Genomic DNA, 23,184 nt, shown 5'->3' with positions numbered 1-23,184 from the left:
AATTAACTATATTTGGTTATAAAAATTCTATGCTTCCTGTGAATACAAATAATGCTTTGTATAATTAGTAGTATGATATAATATGTAATTTGGTTACGATATCTTAAAATTTTTTTTAATATAAAATAAAATTGTAATATTTTATGCAAAACATTGAAAGAAACTACTGTAGTTTAAATCCATTAAATACATTTTTCTTTCCATATTTTGATTTTTTTTTAATAGTCACTTACTTAAAAAATGAATTATAAAATGACTTAGAAATAATTCTATATAATTTAAACTAGATTTCAATAATAACATGTTTAAAATTTTAATTTAATGCTTGAGATTTATTAAAAATATTTTCTTCCACTTGGGTTTGGGTTTAAAGAAACCCAGTTCTTCCGAAGCAGTTTTTATTCTAAGGCTTTTTCCATTATGGAAGAAACTTACCATAACAACCACATTGTTAAATAGGTAGCCTTTGTGCCTAGTTTTTCATCCTTTCATTTTCATTGCAAAAAAAAAAAAAAAAGCATTTAAAATTACTAATTTTAATTTCTTCATGCTTTAGAATAGTTTTCTTTTTTAAATTAAAAAGACAGTGAACTATATTATTTTTAATGCTATGTGTCGAACAGAATTTTATTTAAAATCAAAATGTAACAAAGCAATTTTAACTATAAAAATAATGAAAAGTGTTTTACAAATCTGAATATACAACAAATTTTTAATACTTTATATCAGACTAAAATTCTAAAACTAGTGTATCATAATTATATACAATAAAAATCATAATAACTTGAGCACTTAAATAAATCATATTTATAAAGACGCGAGTAATAATTGGCTGATTGCACTTAAAGAGAAAAGATTTAATAATTTGATCACTAAATTGAATAAAAACTTATAAAATTTCATTGAGTTTAAAACTAGTAATGTAAATTGCCTAATAAATAATGTATAAATAAGATCATGATTAAACCTCAGTTTAGAAATGATTCATTAATTTGATCAGTTAATTTGTTTCTATTAATAAAATATATCATGATTAAATATCAAGTAAGAAATGAGTCATTTTATAGCAAAGGTAATAGTTAAAACGTACATTAATATTAGATTCAAAGCTAATAACAATTTAAAAATTTTGATTTAAAGATGCATTGAAATGGTTGAAGTTCTAATTCTTTTAAACATGAAATTAGTAATGATGTAATAATTTATGAGTCAAAAGAGCCATCTTAGAACAAAAGCAGTGATCACAAATGTCACAATCTACAACATTTTCACGAACTGCTGGCGAATTCTCCGAATTACGTAACTCAGTAAAATCAATCTTACAATAGTTACACTGAATAGCTGATTTCTTATGAAATTCAACATGACTTACAAGTTCTTCAATGTTTGCATTTGTGTAAGAACATTCAGAACACATATGAAGAACCTGCCTCCATGGTTCTTTTTTATTTATAGAATCAGATCCCTTTGATTGTTTTTTCCTTCTGACAGTAGCTTTTCTCTTAGCTGCTGATTTACGTTTTGCAACATCGTTACTCAATTTAGGTCGATATACATCAGATACATCTGTGTGGTCTGACTGTATCAGTGATCTTCCAGAGCTATGAGATGGGCCAGGAACCGGAGATACAGACACATCATCAATGGTCACAATTTCCTGTTTGATATCTGGAGGACTATCGGGTGTTAATAAATTGGTCGGTGTCGAAATAACGGTTTGTTCGGGGATATCTGAACTTATTATTGACTCCCCAGAAGTTTCTATACCACTCACAGATGGGAGTTGTGCATGTTCTGTATTATTTTGATTAACAAAAGATTCATTTTCTACAATTAATGTTTGTTCTAATAGATTTGAAGGCTCTATTTCTAAATCATTAACATCATCAGTTGTTTTAGAATCTCGGAAGACTGATGGACAAGATTTCTTGGGTGAATTTTTTTTCGATGAATGTAATGAAACCATAAATAGTGAGCTTGGGCCCCCACCTGATCGAATATCACTAGTAATATCTATTATTTCACTCTCAAATAATTCCTCTATATCAGGCGATGCTCTTCCTTTCATTTTTGGAGCAACTCCTTCATCATCGCTGGGACATAAATCCATAAGGGGTCGTTTCTGACGCGTTTTTCTTTTCTTGCGTTGCATAGGTGATCTGGTGGTGTTTTCAATTGATTGTGTGATTGAAGGCGTTATAGGTGTTGACAAAGTCGCTTTTTCTGTATGTTTTTGCTTCTCGAGTCCTAAAGCATGTCTATTTTCTGCTGTGACTTTTTCCAAACCTTTTACTTTCAGTGTTTCAGCTGTTAAAAGAAATGATAAGAGTTGATCTTGAGAAATATTCACCTCTCCACTATATACAAACTTGATGACAGCTTGGAGGTCACAATATTTTATGTCTTTCAATATGACGATAGGGTGCTTACTGGGATTTTCCGAAAATAGTCGTTTAAAAAAAGGACTGCAAGCAGAGAGCACAATTTTATGTGCTTTGAGACTCAACCCATCACAGGCTAGTGTAACATCCACAAATAATTCCGTGGATAATAAATTTTCGAAAACTTCAAGCAAATTACTCGTGTGGTTATTCCATTTTAAACATATTTTTTTAGCCATTGTAGCACAGAAAATTATAGTAAAATAGTTCAGCTTTGAGTTAATTGTACGTGAATCCCCACTTCAAGCAGTACTTTGTTTACATTAACCGAAATTTAAATTTTTGTACGCTTTTAGCTGTCTATTTCTGTAAGGCAAAAGGTGTGATTTGAATAAAACCCGAATTTCCAACGCATTAACAGCGTTTACATTAATGCGTTAACTGATGAGCAGTGAGTTTTCTCAAATTCCATTGTTTCATTTTTTAATTTCATGTATGGGATAAAACTAAAATTTGGGTTAGAAAAGTACGCTGATTGGCAAGTTTTTCATAGGTAATTGTATTTCACCATCATGGGAGTTGCTAGTGTCCAATTTCTAAGGGCAAAATTAAAATATATTGTAAAATGCCTGTAAAAAGATTAGTCCCGCAGTGGATTAATCATACGGTTCCCAGCAGAACACCGAAGTCAAACATCACTGACTGCTGTCAGAAAGCAGATGGGTGACCATATGATCAACCTGCGTAGGGACCGAGGATGCACGGTGGGCTATGAAAGCAGAGGAGCCATCCCCTCTGCAGAGGATCGAAATTGCGATGGCATATTTTCGTATCATCCTCAAGGGTGATTCCCAGACTATTCCCAATAACCCATTGCGCAGCTCTAGTGAGACGTAAATAAAATACCTTCCTACCAAAAGGATTAATCATTTTTATAACTTGGATGAATTTAACCTATGTTTACCAGTTAGGTTCCAGTTCCATCTACGAATTCATATTAGTGAATTTTTCGCATGGAGTTAAATATATATAAAGATACACACTTCAGTACTGAGTAATTTTATAATGTTGTTGAAAACCTAAAATAACTTTTAATCTAGTGATCAGACTTATCAGTGGCGTGCAGACGAGAGAAAGAAGGCGCATTATTCGCGATCGCAACACTCGAATACGCCATCTGGGGAGAGACCGGTTTCATGCTTTTAGCCCTTCTCCCTTCCCTCTCCTCCTCTTTTCAGTTGTATAGGAATGTACTACGATAATTTTCGTTTTCTTAATATTTTTCCCTTTTATTTAATAAAAATATTTTTTAAATTTCTATGATACTTTTCTTTAGAACTATGTTTAATGCAGTTTTCAGTTCCATATAGTTTTTTAAGTTAAAAAATTTTAATCTATGTGAAAATCAAGAGAAAAACTAACGTAGTTCCTTCCTCTATGACTTTCCACACGCTAATGGGGAAAGCATGTGAAGTGTTGCCATAGGAAAAGAGTTCTGCTCTACGCCACCTGCAGCCCATTTCGATCGCCAATCTAGCGAAAAGTGGCATCCAGTGAGCTGAAACTGGAAACATTTTTTTATGAAATAATACTTGATACTTGTAAGTAATACTTGCCTCAAGAATATTATGTAGAGAATAAAATATAATTTTCAAATAAATTTAATTTTGAAATTTTCGGTGATTAAAAAAAAAATTTTTTTTTTAGAACATTTTACTCTAAATCATAAATTTTTTACTTATACCTTACAGCGTTTTTTGCTGACATTTGTGCAAGAAATGGATTCTAAAACGTGCTTATTTTGCAATATATCTTAAAATAATGAAGCGAAATATTTTTTTTTTAAATCTTTGCTTCACTCAAATAAATTTATTCAAATTTTACACTATATGAGTATAGTAAGTATGCAACTGCTTCATATAGATTAGCATAATGTAGGAAGTAAACCAATTCAACAACATTGGTTTACTTCCTACAGGATATGGCACAAAACAATAGTGCCAATTTTTACTCATATGATAAGGAAAAAATATTAATGATAAATGCATTTATTGAGAAAAGAATGAAATGAAATAATAATTTAATATTTAATTTCAAAAAATATGTTACGCGTAGATGCATGACAATATCTGCCACTGTTTTTTTTTTTTTTTTTTTATAAAGTAACAGACCATTAAATTTTTTTTTTTAAAATTGAAGATTGATTCATTTTTAGTGTGCGTGTTCATCAGAAAAACTGGCAGACATAGATACTTATTATTCCAGGAGCTACCAAAAACATATAAAATAGGATTTAAAGACAATTGATTTCCTCATAAACTGCATACTAAACCAAAATCATACTTGGTGAATGGTTATACTATCAATTAAAGAGAAAAAAAAATCCTAACTTTTATCAATGAAAATTATAATATTATTAATTACAAAATTTTATAATAATTTAACACAGTGACAAACATAACAGAAATGAAAATAATAAAGTAATTTAACTTTGAGAATGAATAGATGAAATTTTTAGAATTTAAAATAATTTAACTAAATAATTTCATGGTTACAACAAATCATATAAATTAGAATGGAGCACGGCTTCTGATAAATTGCATCAACAAGTTTTTAGGATGCTCCAGTTCAAAGTCGAGATTGTAGTTTTTAATTATGTTTCATAATTTTTTTTCAATATTGTAACGTAAATGAAATATTCCTCGTCCTTAAATATAATGGTTAATCGCCCGTAATAGCCTAAAATGGAGAAATTGAAGTTCATACCCTATGCATATAAATGACTCTATATCTCCCCTTAATATTATCCTATATTTTTCAAACTGGACCAGATATTATAATATACTATAGAATTGCAGCAAGGAAATAATTATAGACAAATCAAGTGGCACAAGGGGGGGGGGGGATATAGTTCCATTGGAAAAGCGAGGGAAAATACTTAAAGGCTAATATAAGAGGCAGAGCCGTGTGTGGCATGGCCATTTGTGTTACATGATAGGAAGCAACAAATTAGTAAATTAGCAGACAAAAGACTCCGGGGTTCAAACTCGGTTAAGGATCAAAATTTCAAAAATTATATTTCATAATTTTTTTTAAATATTGCATAGAAAACTTCGTAACAGCTTTTTCGTGGTAATGCTTTTAAAATGTTTGACAAATTACAAAAAATTCCGAAAGCTTTAGTTTTTGATTATCTACAACTCTATAAAATATTTTGCAAAAAGTAAAGTAGTTAGCAATCCTGTTTTGCTTATAGTAACATTTATTATGATAAATTAAGCTGCTCAAGTTATTCTCAAACAGTGGCCTAAATAAGTTGCAAAAGCATAAAAACAATATTTCATAAAGGCAAAATATATCAACCATTAAAAACGCTAAAATTTATTACAAAATTTTGTTTGTCAATTTAATAGCAAGTTAGTAACTGGTTAGAGTAAATGGTGCACATTATATGTTTTGATTACCCAAAATATTTAAAGCTATTCAGCAAGATAGGTATTTTTTGTAGGACAAAAAACTATAATATTTTCAAATAACAAAACATTTCAAAAACTTACAGGATTATTAAAGAAAAAATACTTAAGAGATTCAAACAGTATAATAAATCATTTATATATATAAACCGAACTTTTAAAAAATAATTTGAACTAATATATAACACCAATACATTTCAAAAATAATGAATTTCATATTCATTTCTCTCATTTTCAAGGAAATGTTGCACATATATACATATTTTTGAGCAGTAAAAAAATATTTTTATTATATTTATAAATACAAGTATACATTTAACAAGCATGCTCATATATTATTATATACACCATCTAAGTATCATGCTTCAGATGATTAAAAAATTATACTGTAGAAAAATTCGAAATTATGTTACTTTTTACAATATTTCACTGTAAAAAATGTACATTTAAAACTTTATAAAAATAATATTTTAAATTTAATATGCAAATTTAGCTTATTTTTTTACGAATAAGCAAATTTACAATACTGGTCAAAAATATAGACTATGTTGAATCTTTTTTCTGTAACCTGAAGTTCAAGACGTTGAATCTACAAGATCCTAAAAATCAAATCTTATCAGAGTAATTTTTTTAAATCCTGAATTCAGTATGTTGAATGTACATATTATAGCCTCCTGAAGACCAAAAGTATAATTTTTCTATATAAAATTTTTATTTATATAAAATTTTTATTTCAAATTCTGTATAAAATATAAATTTTGTACACGTTCTAATAAAGGTCAAATTTGTAGAGCAGCTTCATATTTAGATAACATATAATGCAGAAATTTTACAGATAAAAAAAAAAGACAAACTCGCCTTTTTCCTTCAAAACTTAAGGTCATGGCCAATGTCATTATACTTTCAAATTGTTCAGGAAAGTATTTTTGGAAATTTTTTCATAGAATATTTCTATTTATTAAGCTGTTATCAAGAGTAATTTCTGGATACAATACTATGGAACAGTTCAAATTGAAAACGACTTTATTAGAAAAAGTGTGGCTTGTCACTGTATAGTCTCAGGCCTTCAATTATAATGAATCACTTGTCTCGTTTCTTTTCTTATCACTTTTTATTTCCCTGAGCGGTATCTTGTATTATAGCAATTATAAACTATATATTAAGTAAATATGTATAATTTTTCTTTCTTCACATAGTTTATCACATTCTATGTGAAAAAGATGTCACGAGAATGGTCTCATATCATCATCTTGTTTTCTCAAGATGGTATGAGAAATTATAAACTAAAAAACTATCTATTCATTCAATTAATTGATCTTCCTTGATATTTACTAAACCTTAGTGGCAATCAAAGGTCATAGTTCATCTCATTTATAAAATTAATATTGAGATTGAAGTATCAAACCTCTTTTTCAATGGTAGAGACTTATCATTGGTTTAGGAAAAAAAGAGTTCACTATTTATCATTATTGGAAATTTAAGTAAGTTTCATTATTACCATACAAAAGAAATTATGTAATAACTGTTATAAATAATAAAGATTCCTAATTTTTTAACAACTATTCTGTTGTAGCTAATCTTTGTCTAATTCCAATATCACTTGACGAAGATTTTTCAGCTACTGAAGAAGGTTCTTGACTTTCATAGCTAGAACTAGACTCACCTATTAAAGAGGAATTTTAAAATTACTACATATTTATTAAAATAAACTAATGTGTTTAAAATTAATAAAGAAATAATGAATAATTTTATTATTCTTCTGGTTTAATGAAAACAAGATTTTGTTTAAATAAAAACATAATTAGTTACAAAAATGTAAATTTTTTTTCTCTTTAACATTTGCAGTCAAGAGGAGTTTATTATGTATTTGTACAAAATTTGTTTCTATGATTTTAAAATGTGATGAGACATCAAACAAAGTTCACTTGAAATTGCAATTATTAAAAATTGTTCAAAGACAAAACTAAATTAAAAATCGCAAATTTATCACTATGACTAAAGCAGTACAATCAAATAGTTTCAATTTAAAAGTTGTGTGTTTGAAATAGAATAAACAAAACGTATAAAAGCACACATAAAATGTTAAATAAAACAGACATAAGAATAATTCACCTATACAATCGATAAACTCTCCCTTCTGAATATTTTAAATATTTATTTCAGAGCATTCAATTGATTCTAAACTGTATTTATGTTAAATAAAACAGACATAAGAATAATTCACCTATACAATCGATAAACTCTCCCTTCTGAATATTTTAAATATTTATTTCAGAGCATTCAATTGATTCTAAACTGTATTTATTCAAAAAAAAAAAAAAATAACTAAATAAATAAGTTAATAAATAAAATATAAATTATTAACAGCACTAAATGACAAATTTTTTTTTAACCACTGAATAATTATTTATTTACTTATTTAGTTTACTACCTATATATTGTTTGTTTCATGGAGTTAATCGATTTGGCAAATTGAAAATAAAGAAATACCTCTTTTAATGACAAAACACAAAATAAAACCGAGAAATACAGGAAAATAAGAAACAAATAACAAAGGTAAAAAATTGACAAAGAGGGTAAGGAGAACAAAGAAAAGGAGACAAAATGCATAAATTTAGTAGTTTACATTTTAAACAAACAAGTTTACCTTAAATCACCTCAGCAGGTTTAAGAGATTCTTAGCAGCTTAAGAAAATTGAGCAGAGAGCTTGAATTTTAAAATTTTATAATTGAAAAAATGTTCTGATACGTTTATTGTTAGTTATAGTTTTTTAAATTCACAATTTAAAATAAACAATTATGATACAAAGTTTTTCAAAGAAAATATGACTTGTTAAAGTTTAAAAATTACAAACTCCACACAAATTTTATAAAAACTAGGTTTCAAAAGAAATTGGTAAAATTTTAGCATGACATACAGATTGATTGCTAGACAAAACATTTTTGAGACATAATATTAGTCTAATTCCGATCAAACCAACATGCAATTTTTTTTAAAAACTCGAATTTTTACAAATGTGCAATTTTACTATATGCACATCCCCATTTAAATAATTGGGGAGATGATGAAATAAACAGCTTTTTTTCTAAAATGGTAAATTAGTTAAACAATTCTGCACAAAATAATTGACTTTGAGAAAAAAAAGACTTTTTGAAAGAAAACAACTATAGAGTGAAATACAAAAACTATTAATAAGCTTTTTTTCCTTCCTCTGATGTATGCTTGAAAACTAAGGTAAAAATTACACTGATACATGAAGTAAGATAAATAGGATTTGTTAAAATGAATGCTCCAATTTCATAGGTATAATAGGTAACATATACTAAATGTATTCATTAAAAATGTACATACATGCTATGGCAATACAAACAAATTTCGAATAGTCACCAATAGATGGTGTTGAAAGTCCAATTGATATCAGCATTTCAGTGAAAACAATACAGATTAAAAACAAATGTCTTTTAAGTTGGTGGGACAATAATTATAAACATTTTGTGCACTTGAGTTTCAAGCTATCATGTTTACTGTCACTGTTCAGCCCCTGTTCCTCACAAAATATGGACAAAAAGCACCAGATCATAAGGCACTTTATCATTGGCACCGGATCAAAGGCAATTCATTTTGAATAGTCACCAATAAATGGTGCTGAAAGTCCAATTGATATCAGCATTTCAGTGAAAACCAAACAGGTTAAAAATAAATGTTTTGTAAGTCGGTGGGACAACAATTAAAAACATTTTGTGTGCTTGAATTTCAAGCTATCAAGTTTATTGTCACTGTTCAGCCCCAGTTCCTGACAAAATATGGACAAACAGCACCAGATCATAAGGCAATTCATCATTGATATCCAAAATTTTAAGAGACAGGTTGCATTTACATAGGAAAATCAACAGATCATCTTTCTATAGGAGAAGATGCAATTGAGCATTTTTGCAGAGCCATCTCAATAAATGTTACTACAACTAGAGATTGGTTTCAAATTAAACTTGTCTTGGCAACTACAATACCAAGATTTCACCCTTGAAAATTTTTCTTGATAGGAATTTGTATAAGAATGCATGTATGCAAAACAACTATGACTGCTTTAAAAGTCTGTATCATTGCAACCATCAAAATAGAGATGTTGCCCAAGGTTTGTGAAGAATTATATTTCAAACTTGATGCATGTCTCACAACATTAGGAGGGCAAATCAAACATTTGTGAGAAGTACATTCAAAACTTGCTAATATTACTTTTGCTTGCATATACATTTTTAATAAATACATTTATTAGATTTTGCCTGATCTACTGATGAAATTGGGGCATCCATTTTGACTTACCTTGTATAACATACAGAATAAAAAGCATGGTTCAGAGAAAAATGAGACAAATTTAAAAAAGGTAAATAAGTTTAAGATTTTAGTAAAACTTCATTGCATAAATAATATATACCAATTGTTTCAAATTAAATCTTTTTCCTTATCTTTTTGACCAATAATATTCATACAATAAATATACATCCTGCTGTTCTTAAAGCTCTATCTTAACATTTTTCTTTAAACTGTTTGAAATTTTTTTTTTTTAAAAGAATTTTAATTACTTCTGTGAGGAGATAATGTTAAGACTTCAGCTGGCACAGTTGAGGGATCTGTCCTTTCAATACCTCCACCTGAAGATTCTGTAAAAAAAATTAATACCGCAATTTGTATAAAAAAAATATTCAAATATATAATAGATAGTAAATAGATAGCTAAATAAAAAATAATTTCAAAGTAAAGTAATAAACAATCTTAACTAATTTTATAAATAAAATAAATTAATGAAATAATGAAGAAAGGAAAAAATTAAAATCTCATTACAGTTCTAATTTTTAAAAAAAGAATCAGAGATAAACGTTTATGCTGCATAGTTAATTCCAAATTGCTAATCAAAAATTTCAAATTCATGCGACATAGCAGGATTTAATTTATCAAGCCTAATACAAAGATTCAAAATTATAAAGATAATAAATAATTCAGAAAAAAAGCAACTGACGTCACATTTAAATGACATTTCTTTTTCCCCTCAAACCTATTTAAAAATTAATTATTTTTATCTCTTTCCTGTTCTTCCTTAGATGAATTTAAATTGATGATGATTCATGAAAAATTTTCTTCCCTTGTCTGAAATATTGAGGGAAATGTTATAAAGAGAGGGGGCATATATTATCTCAATCGCCAATGACTCCCATGAAGTCATTCTAGCTAAATGTTTAAGTATAATAAATATAACAAATTAAATTAAAGCAGATTTTTAAAAATGACTTGATAATACTTCAAAAAAGCTTTATTTTGGCTCATTTGACTATATCAAGAATGTAATACAGTAAATAATGGAAACTTATGTCATAAAATAAGAAACAATCAGTACACATATTGATATTAATTAGCTTTATGGTAAAAACGAGTGTATTTTAATTTTGCTCATTATTGTGCTATTGTATACTCTAACCTCTGTTTCCTTATTTTATTATTTTTTTGTACGTATGGCTTTCCATTATCTAAAATATATTTTTTTCAGTTTAAATTAATTGAAGCATCTGCATACATACAAAAAACATACAAGCAGATTGAACAAAATGAGAAATTTGTGCATTGAGAAGAAATTTCCACACAAATTGCCCAAAACGTTTGGCCAAGTAAAGTATAAATTCGCAAAATCGGGTGAAGGAAAAAAATAGACCCATCTTAACCTATGCAATAGTCAGTTAATAAAATTTTAATATGCAATTTTTAATAATATATCTCATTATTTACTTAACTTTTCAAAAAATTTGATAAAGTGTCTGAATAAAGTTAAAAAAAATTATTGACATTTTATAATATATATTTTACTTAGGAAAGTTTTAAATTAAAAAGGTTTTAGAAAAAAATCAAATTAAAATTCTCATTTTCAAATTAACTAAATTTCTTAAACGAGAACCCTAAACTCAGTTCAAAGACCACAATTAAAGTATATTAGCAATACATTTTCTATACGTCTAAATTAAATTCATTTGAATGCTCATATTGATATTTACTTTCAGTTTCCATTTTCTTCTGTCGCATGGCTCTTCGAATTTCTTCAACAGATTCTCGCTCACTTGCATGGATTTGTTGTATTCCATTAGTTTCTGAGCCATTCATTTCGTGACGTATCCATATAAATACTGCAACAGTAGTCACAAAAAAGAAATTAGATCCAACACCAATCACTAGTGACAAAACTGGCCAGTAATACATCATATATCTATTAAATGAGATGTAACATTAGCATTAAAATGGATGAATCATATTGCTTATGGCAGTTTTTCATTTGTGTTTAGAACAAAGCAGAATCTATTTTTTTAATATTAAAATTAAATACATAAAAAAAGAAAAATCTTATCATAGTTTAAAATTGTATCAACAGAGAACAGTAATAATAGTTGATCTAAGGACCTGAATCATGCAGCAGTTTTACATGGAGATATTCCGAGCTAATCGATAAGGGTGGTCATTGGCTTTTCCAAATAGAATTTGTTGATTACTTATAATAAAAAGAGGAAGTGGAAGTTAAAGGGTTATTTTTAACAGCATACCCATTTACGGTAAATTTTGTTTTGTATATAAAAGTAAAAATTCAATTGCTTGTAAGATCGGTGGGTAAAAATGTACTTGCAAGTTAAACATGATAATAGGATTGGAATTGATATTTATTAATAGCACAATTATTATATGAATAGTTTTAAGATAGAAAAATAATTTTAAAAAACAGAACTGCAGACAGCAAATCATCAATTAGCTTTTTATTTTGGACATAGCTCAAAATGCATATAAAATAAAATGAACATGTAGCTGAAAATGTGTATGAAAGAAAATAGCAAAGCTCAAATAACATATGAAAGAACGTGGATGAGCTCAAAGAGTAGTGACCGAGACTATATGGGTGGTTGAGTATATTACAGACGTAATTGTTCAGATGATCTCTTTATATTCAGATATCTAACTGATAAAGTGGTATCTATTTAAAAAACGAAATTTTCACAAGTATTAATGTAAATTTACTCCCATTATTATAAATTTATTAGACCCACGGCAATTTAAAAAACAAACAAACAGTAAACATTTAAAGACTTTTGAAAGCATACTAAAACAAAGAAATGTACTAAAATGTTTATGCAAATAAAACTAACTGTCAACCTTTATTCTCTTTAAGGAAGATTTTCCCAAGTGGTAGTAATATGACAACCAAATCCCACAGGCAAGAATATTATACATTATGGTAGAGCTTAAGTGCATTTTATAGAATATCACTATACATTAATATATATACTTAATTAATTTTTTTAACATAATGATCAAAATTATTTTGAATCAAATTTATAAATCCAATAAGGAGAGAGAGGAACTTAAATTCTGCTACCACTTTAAAAATAAAATCTCCAGAAAACTGGAAAAGGTTAAAAGCTAAGCAAATAGTTGACTTTACATATTATAATAGATATTAATAGACGACTTTACATATTTATTTGGATTCATTCATTAATATAAAAAAAAGAATACTCAAAACTCGTTTGAAAAATGGAATCAAACACTATGCCCATTTGCTTAAATATGCATTCTGAATCATGTCCGTTTTCTTCCAAAAGTTTACCAAGGAAATGTAAAAGGAGCAACATAGAAAAAAAATGCAAGCATAAAGATGATTTAATGAGCTGAAATCAGTGTCATGAAAAAACAAACAAACCAAAATATAGGAAGCAGTTAATGTTTTTCCTCCCTAAAAACATTTTTACAAATCATAATTTATATTTTAGAACTGATAAGAGGTCTTCGATAGAATTAATAGTATTTAGAACTGATAATAAGCTTTCATAGTTAAAGACACAACAACTAGTTTCTGGGAGTAAATCTGTTAACTTAAAAACTTTTCTTAAAATGTTTAAATTTTTTGAATCTCAGTACATGTTCTGGGCTCAGAAGAACAAAAAAAAAAAGAGTTTTCATCAGAAGGTATTTTCCTAAAAGAACTAAAACTTTTAATAATTTTTTGTTGACTTTAACATGTAAATATAGACAAAAAATAAGATATTTAATTTTATTTAGTGGTAAATAAGATGCATTCATCATAACCAACTTCAGAACTATCTATTTCAAAAGAAATTCTGATACAAAAGCATGCATTTATAATTACATAAAAAAAGTTGGACATTGATACTGTTCAATATATAAATACACAAACAGTGCAACCCTGGTTTTATGTTGTACGTAATCTGACTTCCTACACAATTTTTTTTTGGTTCGTGAAAATTGGCTATCCCGGCTTTATATGCTTTTCTAACAGATTAAAATCATTCTTTCTCTACAAACCTCACAAAATCTTTTTCTGAGTTTTCTTTCATTTTTTTAAGAGACTTGATTATTAGTTGTTTGTAAAAAGACATTCGGGGTGTTTCACAATCTATTCTATCTTCAAATCAAGGTTCTACTGGATAGATATATCGCTCTCTCTCTCTAAATTTATATAGTATATATGTGACAAACGAAACCTCTGTGAGAGAAAACAAAGGCCAATAAATGTCGCTCCCTCCGTAATTAAACTGTTAGTACTATTTTGATGTAAACGAGGAGGGTTAGATGGAAATGTATAAGCAAACCTATATAGTTCAAAAATGAAAGCTTTGTGTGAAAGCGTTTTCTTAAGTATTAAAGGATAAGAATCATTCTTATTAGTTTTTCCATTGTCTTAATTGATGGTCATCCTATATATATATATATATATATATATATGAATAAATGTATGCCATTGCCATACCTTAAACCAGTAAACTGAGCATGGATTTTGAGAGCACTTGAATAAACTTCAGCTACTTCAGCTTCAATTTCAATGTAAATATAATAAGTAGGATTATACTGAAATAAAAGAATAATGCTACTTTACACACACATTCAATGAGAAATCACCAGAAACAATTATTCGATATATATCAACATAAATTACTCAAATAATTAAACTAATCTTAAATCATAAATATAGAAATACTATAAAATTTATATTTAAAAAAAGGCTGACTAAAAACTGTAAATGTTATTGTCTGAATATAATTTATAAATTAAGATTAAACACTTATTTTAATAAATCATTATCTAAAAATTATTATAAGAAATCAAGATTTTTCTTTAATACTGTCATTAATATGCATTGTATAAATTCTTGATAAAAATGTGTTATGAAATAATAAGAAATATTTTTAATTATAGAATTAATATTCCTACAAAATAAGAATTTTTAAAAAAATAATGTTAACATTATTATTAAATATTTCACTTACATTCAATATAATACATTAAACTGAAAAGATTATACATCTGAAATACTTTACTCTGTTTAACGCAAGAATATGCTATGCTATTTTTTCTATTCTGCAACAAATATATTTAGAATATTTAAAACAGATTTGACATCTCTGATTTAGATAGAATAAGCTTATTATAAAAAAACTAAAACAAATTTGAAAATATCTGAATTATTACAGTCAAACCCCGTTATAGTGAACACGGTTTATAGTGAACTCCCGGATATAGTGAACGAAATGTTCGGTCCCGTGCCTTGCTATACCCGTATAATGTTATTTTTTGTGGATATAGAGAACCAAAAAAGTGATGAAGTTGGATATAATGAACTTTTTCCTGTCGTTGACTGATTTTTTTCTTCATTTTTTTGTAATAATTTTGAAATTTCTACTTCAAAATAAATACATATAACGATTTTTAAAGCCATCGATAGTGGAGAAGGTAGCGATAAGCATTTTTTTCTTGTTTGCTTCTTTTATCTTACTTTCCCATCCCTAAACAAATCAAGTAGATGTTTCCAACCCAGGCAGATGATGCACCTGTAAGGTGTCAGTGTGATCAATATGCATTTTCTGTCAGAGGGAATGAGTAATTATTCATTATTGGTCAAAGAGTTGGACACTAATATGTGTTGATAAGGCCCTCATTTCAACTCCTTTTTGCTCTCCGTGCAGTTAAAAAAAGCCTGCAAACAAGTGTCTCAAATTTAACAATGGCGAGCAGTAAACGTAAAATGTTCTCCATTGATGATAAAATGGGCATAATCAGAAAAATTGAAAATGGATGTAATCAAGCTGATATTTGCAGGGAATATAAACTATCCAAATCTACAGTTCGTAACATATGGAAAAATAGGCAATTAACAATTTCTGCTCATGAAAAAAATTTAAATGGCAGAAAAAAGTTGGAAAAGCAGATCACAAGATATTGAAGAAGCATTACTGAAGTGGTTCAGCATTCAAAGAAGCCGCAATCTTCCAGTATCTGGACAAATGTTGATGAATTTGCTAAGCGATTTTATGAGATTAATCTTATGTGCTCGAATGGCAGGTTAGACAAGTTTAAAAAGTGGACTAACAGAAATTCAGGAAAAATTATCTGAGAGTCGGGAAATGTTTCCATATCTGATGTTGAGGACTGCTCAACAGCTAAAGATTACTAATATTTTTTTTTTGTACGCAGGACGAAGAGTAATAAAAAATAAAAATTTTTTTGCTACTACATAATATTTTTCAGTCATTTATTTGAATAACGTGCAATAAAAGGGAGGAATTTGGGAACCATTAGTTAAATTGCCCGCATAACGGATATAGTGAGCTCCCGATTATAGTGAACCAAAATTTCGGTCCCTTGAAGGTTCTCTATAGCGGGGTTTGACTGTATAACTCTCTCTACTCAAATAATAAGTCATTTATTAACACAAAAATTATGTAAGAGAACCATATTTTTTAAACAGACACTTAACAAAAAAAACATACTTCAACAAATTGTTCAAAGAGGGGAATGTGCAGTGTTTGTTTTTCTTCAGTTGAACCAAGCAGCAGAGCTGGCATGTAAAATAATGTGTAGATAACTTTAAATAATGCTGACCTATATCGCAATATAGCCTGAAAAATAAATATGATTTAAGTTAATTGGAATATATAATTGGCATATGACGAATAATTTTTACACACAAGCATTCGAAAACTGTTAAAAGTTTGCTATAATGCTTTTATTTTATAAAATAGTTATTAGTTTCTCATGCTAACACATTTCAAATCTTTAAGATTTGTATTAAATAATAATTATAACTTAAATGATTAATAGCTGATACTAGCCAAATCCCAGATTCCTTGTTCATGCTTGGTAAAATGTTACATAGCTTTTCATTATCGTTATACTTGGCGGTTTAAAACATGAAGATGTGCAATTTTGGGGTTCTTAGACCTTTGAATTGCACTTCTTTCCATTTTTATAATCACTATCATACAGAGCTTCACGTTGCTATTTCAAAAATAAAAAGTAAATTCTTATGTACTAATTGTCACTTTTTTATGTCATTTTATTTTTAACTTATCTTATTTGACCTTTTTCATCACATAATCTACCAATGCTAGGTAAAATTATTTGTAGTGTTAATGATAAGTAGTATTTTTTGTCACAAATAAAATCTACACAACAACACTATATCCGTTACTACAGAAACAAAACAAAGCTTTCATCATAAGCTGCAAACACAGAGAATCAAAAATATTGGAAGAAAAAAAATATTTATGCTGCAACTCACAGGTCTCCTAGATGATTGCAACACTTGTCCAGTTTCTGAAAGCATATCAAGCCTAATCATAAACATACCTGAAATCGAAATTATTTACAATTTAAAAAGAAACCAGAAGTTTATTTTTCAAAAGAGTACACAAAAATAAAGAAATATTTTTTTAAATTTTAATATCCTTTATTTAAATTTATAAATATAACATACTTTTTATAAAGAAACTTTGAAGATGCTTGAAAATAGACATATACCTAGTACAATATGCCTAGTAATTTGGGGCTTTATTGATTTTAAAAAAAAAGCTATTTAGATAAAACACTGTTCTTTTAAAATATTCTAAGATCAAGGAGGAAGATCAGTTTAGGTTCATGAAATTTGATTCTGAGATCAAACAAATTTCAAAGTGGACAGGATAAAATTTTTTCCAGAATGGCCTACATTGACAGTATAATAGCTCTTGAGAAGAACCAATCATCTTTCCATATTTACAGTCACAAGAAGGAAAGCTCCAGAAAAATCAAATTAATAATTGTAAATTAAAAATAATGAAAAAAAGTTTAAAAAAAATTTAATTACAAATTAAAAATAATTTACACAAAATGCATTTACATTGTTTTTTCATACCTTATTTATTTTAGAAATGTATTGGCTTTTCAAATAATAATATTATATTATTATTATATTAAAATAATAATTATTATTATATTAAAATACTTTTGAAATGTTCACTTAAAATTTTGAATCATTCTATAATAAAACACTACTCTAAAGATTTCTATTTAACGTTTAAAGTAAAGAACTGTTTAAATAATACCTACGTTTAACTTGCTTGGATTCAAAGTTGAAAATTCGAATTGACAACATTTTTATAAAAAATTACAATTGAAATGCAAAATGTGCAGCATAATTTTAAAAATGACATGTTTAAAAGATATTTATGCAGTAAAAATAAGAATTCAAGGATGCAAGTAAGTAAATTTTTTAACGAACTGCCTTATTACAATTCTGCTCATTTGTAAACCAAAATAAAAACCCTCCTTGATACTCATTAAAAAAAGTAATACTTACTCTAATGTCAAAAGCAATAGGACAAGATTAGTCACTATTTACACCATAAAATATTGTACTACAAAAAGTTACAAATCAAATGCAAATTATGGAGCATTTTAAAGGGACACACAAATATAAAGTATTTAAGCAACTAAAACATAGGTTCTGAGATAAAAATTTGCTAAATAGATTTTTGAAGTGCTCAATATTAAAGTCAATTTTTTATATTATGGACTCAATGGAGCCACAAAAAAATTTGTGATGTTAAAAATTGAACATTTTAACTGAGTATTAAATATTTTTTAACAATTTAGTCAGAATAATAACTGTATGGGCATTTTAAAAACTATCTAACATTTATTTACTTTAAAAAGTTTATTTCAAATAATATCAATAATTGCTTTTTATTTGATACAACATTTTTCAAAAGTTTTTCTGTTTTGCTCTATCCTTTCTTGATATAACTCCTGATTACCTCATTTAATATTTCTGACTTTTCCTAATCAACCACATTCTAAAACATTATTCCCATAGTTACCAACTTCTGATAAATATCCGTTTCTTTTGGATTCCTTAAATTAGTAACTTTTTTCTTATTTTATGAGCAGATATTCTTATCTATACATGCAACTTGCATGTCTATTTCATACACAAATTGATGATGCCGGCAATTTCAGTTCAAATATGGTTCTGAAGAAATCTGTTTCCTATAATGGTTTCAAGAAAAGATTCATAAAATTATTCAAGAAATGTTTTTGAGAATTGGAACTTTAGAAAATAATTTAAATTTCTCAGAAATCTAGAAATTTTTACGGTGATTAAAAATCCAGGGTCACTGAGAAATGCAATCGGCTAAATGAAGCTTCTTCTATTAGCAACACATAAAATTCATAGAGAATTCTAATTTTTTGCGATATTGAGAATTTTGCAATTACATTACAATTTTTGTACTAATTTAAAAGCACTTCCGTTTTCAGAAAAATTTACAGCTCAGATGCAAAATGTATGGCAACATGACATCAGTAGAAACTACTTATTTCATAAAAATTTAGGTTAAATCCATATTTGTAAATTAAATCTTTAGAGTGGCCATTAAACCACTACAGTTTTGGTTACTTTTATCCAAAAAAAAAAACTATTTCTGACTGCTGTTTTTAGAAAAATTAAATTACCTATTATTAAATAAGAATAAATTATTATTAAATAAGAATAAATTTTTATTCAATAAGAATATTTTTTAATAAATAAGATTATATTTTTAAATAAGAATATATTTTTTAAATTCTAACTATGACACCATGTAAGAATTAAATTTACAAAAATAGGAATTGTTTGACCTTGCTGTAGATTTCTTTCAGATTCCGGCATATCTAACACCAATTCAATAGCATAAGCTTGGCCTCGTGTTAAAAGCTAGAGGAAAGAGGATCAAATAGTTATAAATAAAATGACTTTATTTTGATAAGATTAAATGAGTTACTATATATAGAAATTTAACAAAAATACAAATGATGAGTATCTGATAATATACTCATCATTTATATTTTATACTCATCATTACTCATCATTTATAAATAAAATGACTTTATTTTGATAAGATTAAATGAGTTACTATATATAGAAATTTTACAAAAAATATAAATGATGAGTATCTGATAATATATAATGGAATTTGTTTTCTTACTCCTTTCACCATAGACTATAAGTCCAAAAAATAAACAATGCATTTTTACTCAAAACAAGCACATTGCTTTGATTAAACATTACATGAATGAATACATCAACGTTAATATACTTTTCATTAAATTTACATGTGTCCATATACTTTATACTTGTATTCTCATTTTATGTTTCGTACAAATACATACGCATAATAGTTTTGCAACATTCTTCCAAAACTGTGAATATTTATTTGAAAACCAAATTTTTTTCATTGTTTTACTAAATTTATAATGCTCCCACATAATCATGATGCTATAACATTCACTTTTGCTTTAATAAATTCAGTAACAGCTATATAGCAATAATAATCGAAAATTACCACCACTTTTGTGTTCATTAAACTTTAAAAAATTAATTAATTTTTAATTTAATATGAGAAACAGCATTGAAAGCATGCAAATAATAGTTCCAAGAACATACTTTTATGTGTAACTCATATTATATGCACTCAACAAATTTTGATACCCACTGCCAAAATTAAATTGGTTGTAAAGTTGAAATATTAAAATTGTAGGAGCATATTAAAGAAATAAAGTTTAGTAAATAGACAAACATATCACTACAGTATGGATAACAACAGGATTAAGGGGCTCAAAACCTCTAAATTAAGATAATTGGAAAAACATTTATTTATATTAAAGACACTTACAGACATAATAATTTTTAAAATATATTTAAAACCATTGTTATTAATTTTATATTTTCTCTAACAATTTTAAAATAGGCTGTTAGAATTTAATAGCAATTTATGAATTTATTTTTAATTAATTTAATTATCAAATTAATTTACTTAATTAAACAATTCTGCCACATTCTGAAAAAGAGCTTGATTACTTAATAATGTCTGAAATTCCTTTTAACTACACTTCGAATTACAACTGTTGCTAAAAAATATGAAACTTAAAATTAACACTTATGACATTTAAACATAAAATTAATATCGTGAGGAAAAAATAACACACACACACATATATATATATATATATATAACATTTAATCCCTTTCAAAATGAAACTCTGGTTACAACCCTGATTTTCAAGAAATAACACATATGCGGGCAGATTATAAAAATATTGGTACCTGTTATTGCATTTTAAATATTAAATAATTAAGATTTTTATAAAGCAGCTATCATTAAACAAAAACAAGAAAAAAAAAACATCCATAACTACATTTTAAACATTTAATATAATTTTTTCATCATAAAGCATTAAAAAAAGTGAAGATTTTTATATTGGTGATAAAAAAAATAGAAAATTTTTTGAAAGTTTTGATGATTACTGAGCGCTAGCAATAGAGAAATTAAAAAAGCATAAAACAATGGGGCCAATTAAAAGATTAAAACTTCTGACCGCATCTAAGAAAGCAAGTAAATTTTTTATTCATTCCAAAGTTCAAAAGCAAGACAGTAGTATTCGACATCTCACTGATTTCAATTGGCACGAATAAAAACTAATTTTTAAATGTCTAAAAATTATAACTAAAATAATTACATAGATCAGAAATTAGAATGAGTAATTTACAAAAGCAATCTTTCATAACATACTTCATAATCATTATTCTGAGTCAACGAAACATTTGCATAAGGATTCTGGCAATGCTGACCTTTTGTACACTTGATGCTAAAAAAAAAGGAAAAAGAGAAATTTTATAGGAATAACTAAACATCAAACTTAAGAGTTATATACACTATAACCTCTTTAACATAAATATGTTTAACTAGTTTTTTTTAAATAGTATGAACTTATTTTTGATTGATCAAAAATTTGTTTTTGTATATAGTGCTCCTAAGCTTCTATAATGTGAACACACTTATGGTGAAAAATTATTCAAGTTGAATTCAAAGCTCATTACCCATGAAAAAAAAAGTTTTATAATGAACAAAAAAAAAATTTTTTTTTCTCTGATAGGATATAAAAAAAACTAATGATTCAGATTATTATAACAATAAGAGTAGGTATTTCTGAAAAATATTCGGTAACAAGGTCATAGTTTAAGTGTCAATTATTTCTCTGTTACAGACATCAAATGAAAAAGTTTAAAGTTGGTTATAGTCTCAGATTGGAACCAATTTTAATCTTTTTCATAATTAAAAATATAAAAACTTGAAAACATATATTACACACACATTTATGTAGCTAATAGGACTCGAGCACTGCAAGAAATTGTATATCGTGATTTATCGTTCGCTAGATCTCGCAATATAACATATGACAGAGATAAAAAAATAGTGTATAAATAAACTATGCATTGCGTTCTATATTTCAACGTTGATCCTCGTACAAAACAAAAACTTCTTATTTAATTCACTCTGCATAATTCAATATCACGAAATGAACATTGTCTTCACAGCTAGACAAAATCAACATCTTCGAAGCTAGACAAAATCATCTTAGTGAGCGAGGCAACAGTATTAGCGTAGGCAAGGAACCTCACGCTTAATCGTTATCTCTCTAAATAGCGAGCGCCATCTTATAACGGTGGCTTAAATCAGATTTCTGATGCATCACCTGAAATAAAAGTCACTATATCGGCCTGCCGATAAATGCGTTAAATCAATACATTGATTTTTAGCGCCAAATCATTAATAGCTGAAAATAATAAATCTGAAAATTTAAAAGCTTGAAAACCAGAATGTAGGCGACTATTTTAGTTTTGAACATCACATTAAAAATTCACATTTTCAATGCTGCTGATGAATTGGAAAATCTTTTAAAAAACATGCAATAAAGTAACAAATTGGGTGTGTCTTTTTTTGCTAATTATTTGACTTTTTTAATCATTAAAATAAAAATAAAGATTTCCGTATTGCGATTTGCAGCAGAATAATTGCCGCCTTGGCAACCTCCAGGCAGCAGCTGCAAGAGACTGAAAAAAAAGTCTCAGAAGAGGACCAACTCAAAGGATTTAATTTGTAGCTACCCTCAGACAAAACTCTGCACCTTTTTTTTTGTAAAAAATGCAAGT

General features: G+C 27.2%; 2 protein-coding genes across 2 annotated transcripts in view; both read right to left on the bottom strand.

Moving 5' to 3' along the window:
- Nucleotides 1–599: 599 nt before the first annotated feature.
- Nucleotides 600–2,818, bottom strand: LOC107446075 (uncharacterized). Its single transcript, XM_016060608.4, has one exon. The coding sequence runs from the start codon at nucleotides 2,618–2,620 to the stop codon at nucleotides 1,184–1,186; it is 1,437 nt and encodes a 478-aa protein (XP_015916094.3). The 5' UTR covers nucleotides 2,621–2,818; the 3' UTR covers nucleotides 600–1,183.
- A 3,729-nt stretch (nucleotides 2,819–6,547) lies between these two features.
- Nucleotides 6,548–23,184, bottom strand: part of Seipin (lipid droplet biogenesis associated protein seipin) — a 17,631-nt gene continuing 994 nt past the window's right edge. Inside the window, exons 2-9 of the mRNA XM_016060615.5 lie at nucleotides 21,764–21,839; nucleotides 19,833–19,908; nucleotides 17,458–17,525; nucleotides 16,667–16,795; nucleotides 14,650–14,747; nucleotides 11,894–12,102; nucleotides 10,436–10,513; nucleotides 6,548–7,517 (exon numbers count right to left, since the gene is read on the bottom strand). Of these exons, the coding sequence (XP_015916101.1) occupies nucleotides 7,414–7,517; nucleotides 10,436–10,513; nucleotides 11,894–12,102; nucleotides 14,650–14,747; nucleotides 16,667–16,795; nucleotides 17,458–17,525; nucleotides 19,833–19,908; nucleotides 21,764–21,839 (838 nt within the window). The 3' untranslated portion in view covers nucleotides 6,548–7,413. The remainder of the gene's footprint in view (nucleotides 7,518–10,435; nucleotides 10,514–11,893; nucleotides 12,103–14,649; nucleotides 14,748–16,666; nucleotides 16,796–17,457; nucleotides 17,526–19,832; nucleotides 19,909–21,763; nucleotides 21,840–23,184) is intronic.

The sequence above is a fragment of the Parasteatoda tepidariorum genome, chromosome 3, assembly GCF_982258835.1.
Source record: "Parasteatoda tepidariorum strain Cologne lab strain chromosome 3, Ptep-v5.0, whole genome shotgun sequence".
Lineage (NCBI taxonomy): Eukaryota > Metazoa > Arthropoda > Arachnida > Araneae > Theridiidae > Parasteatoda > Parasteatoda tepidariorum.
Note: the sequence above shows the minus strand (reverse complement) of the source record. Positions and strands in the feature narration are given on the sequence as shown.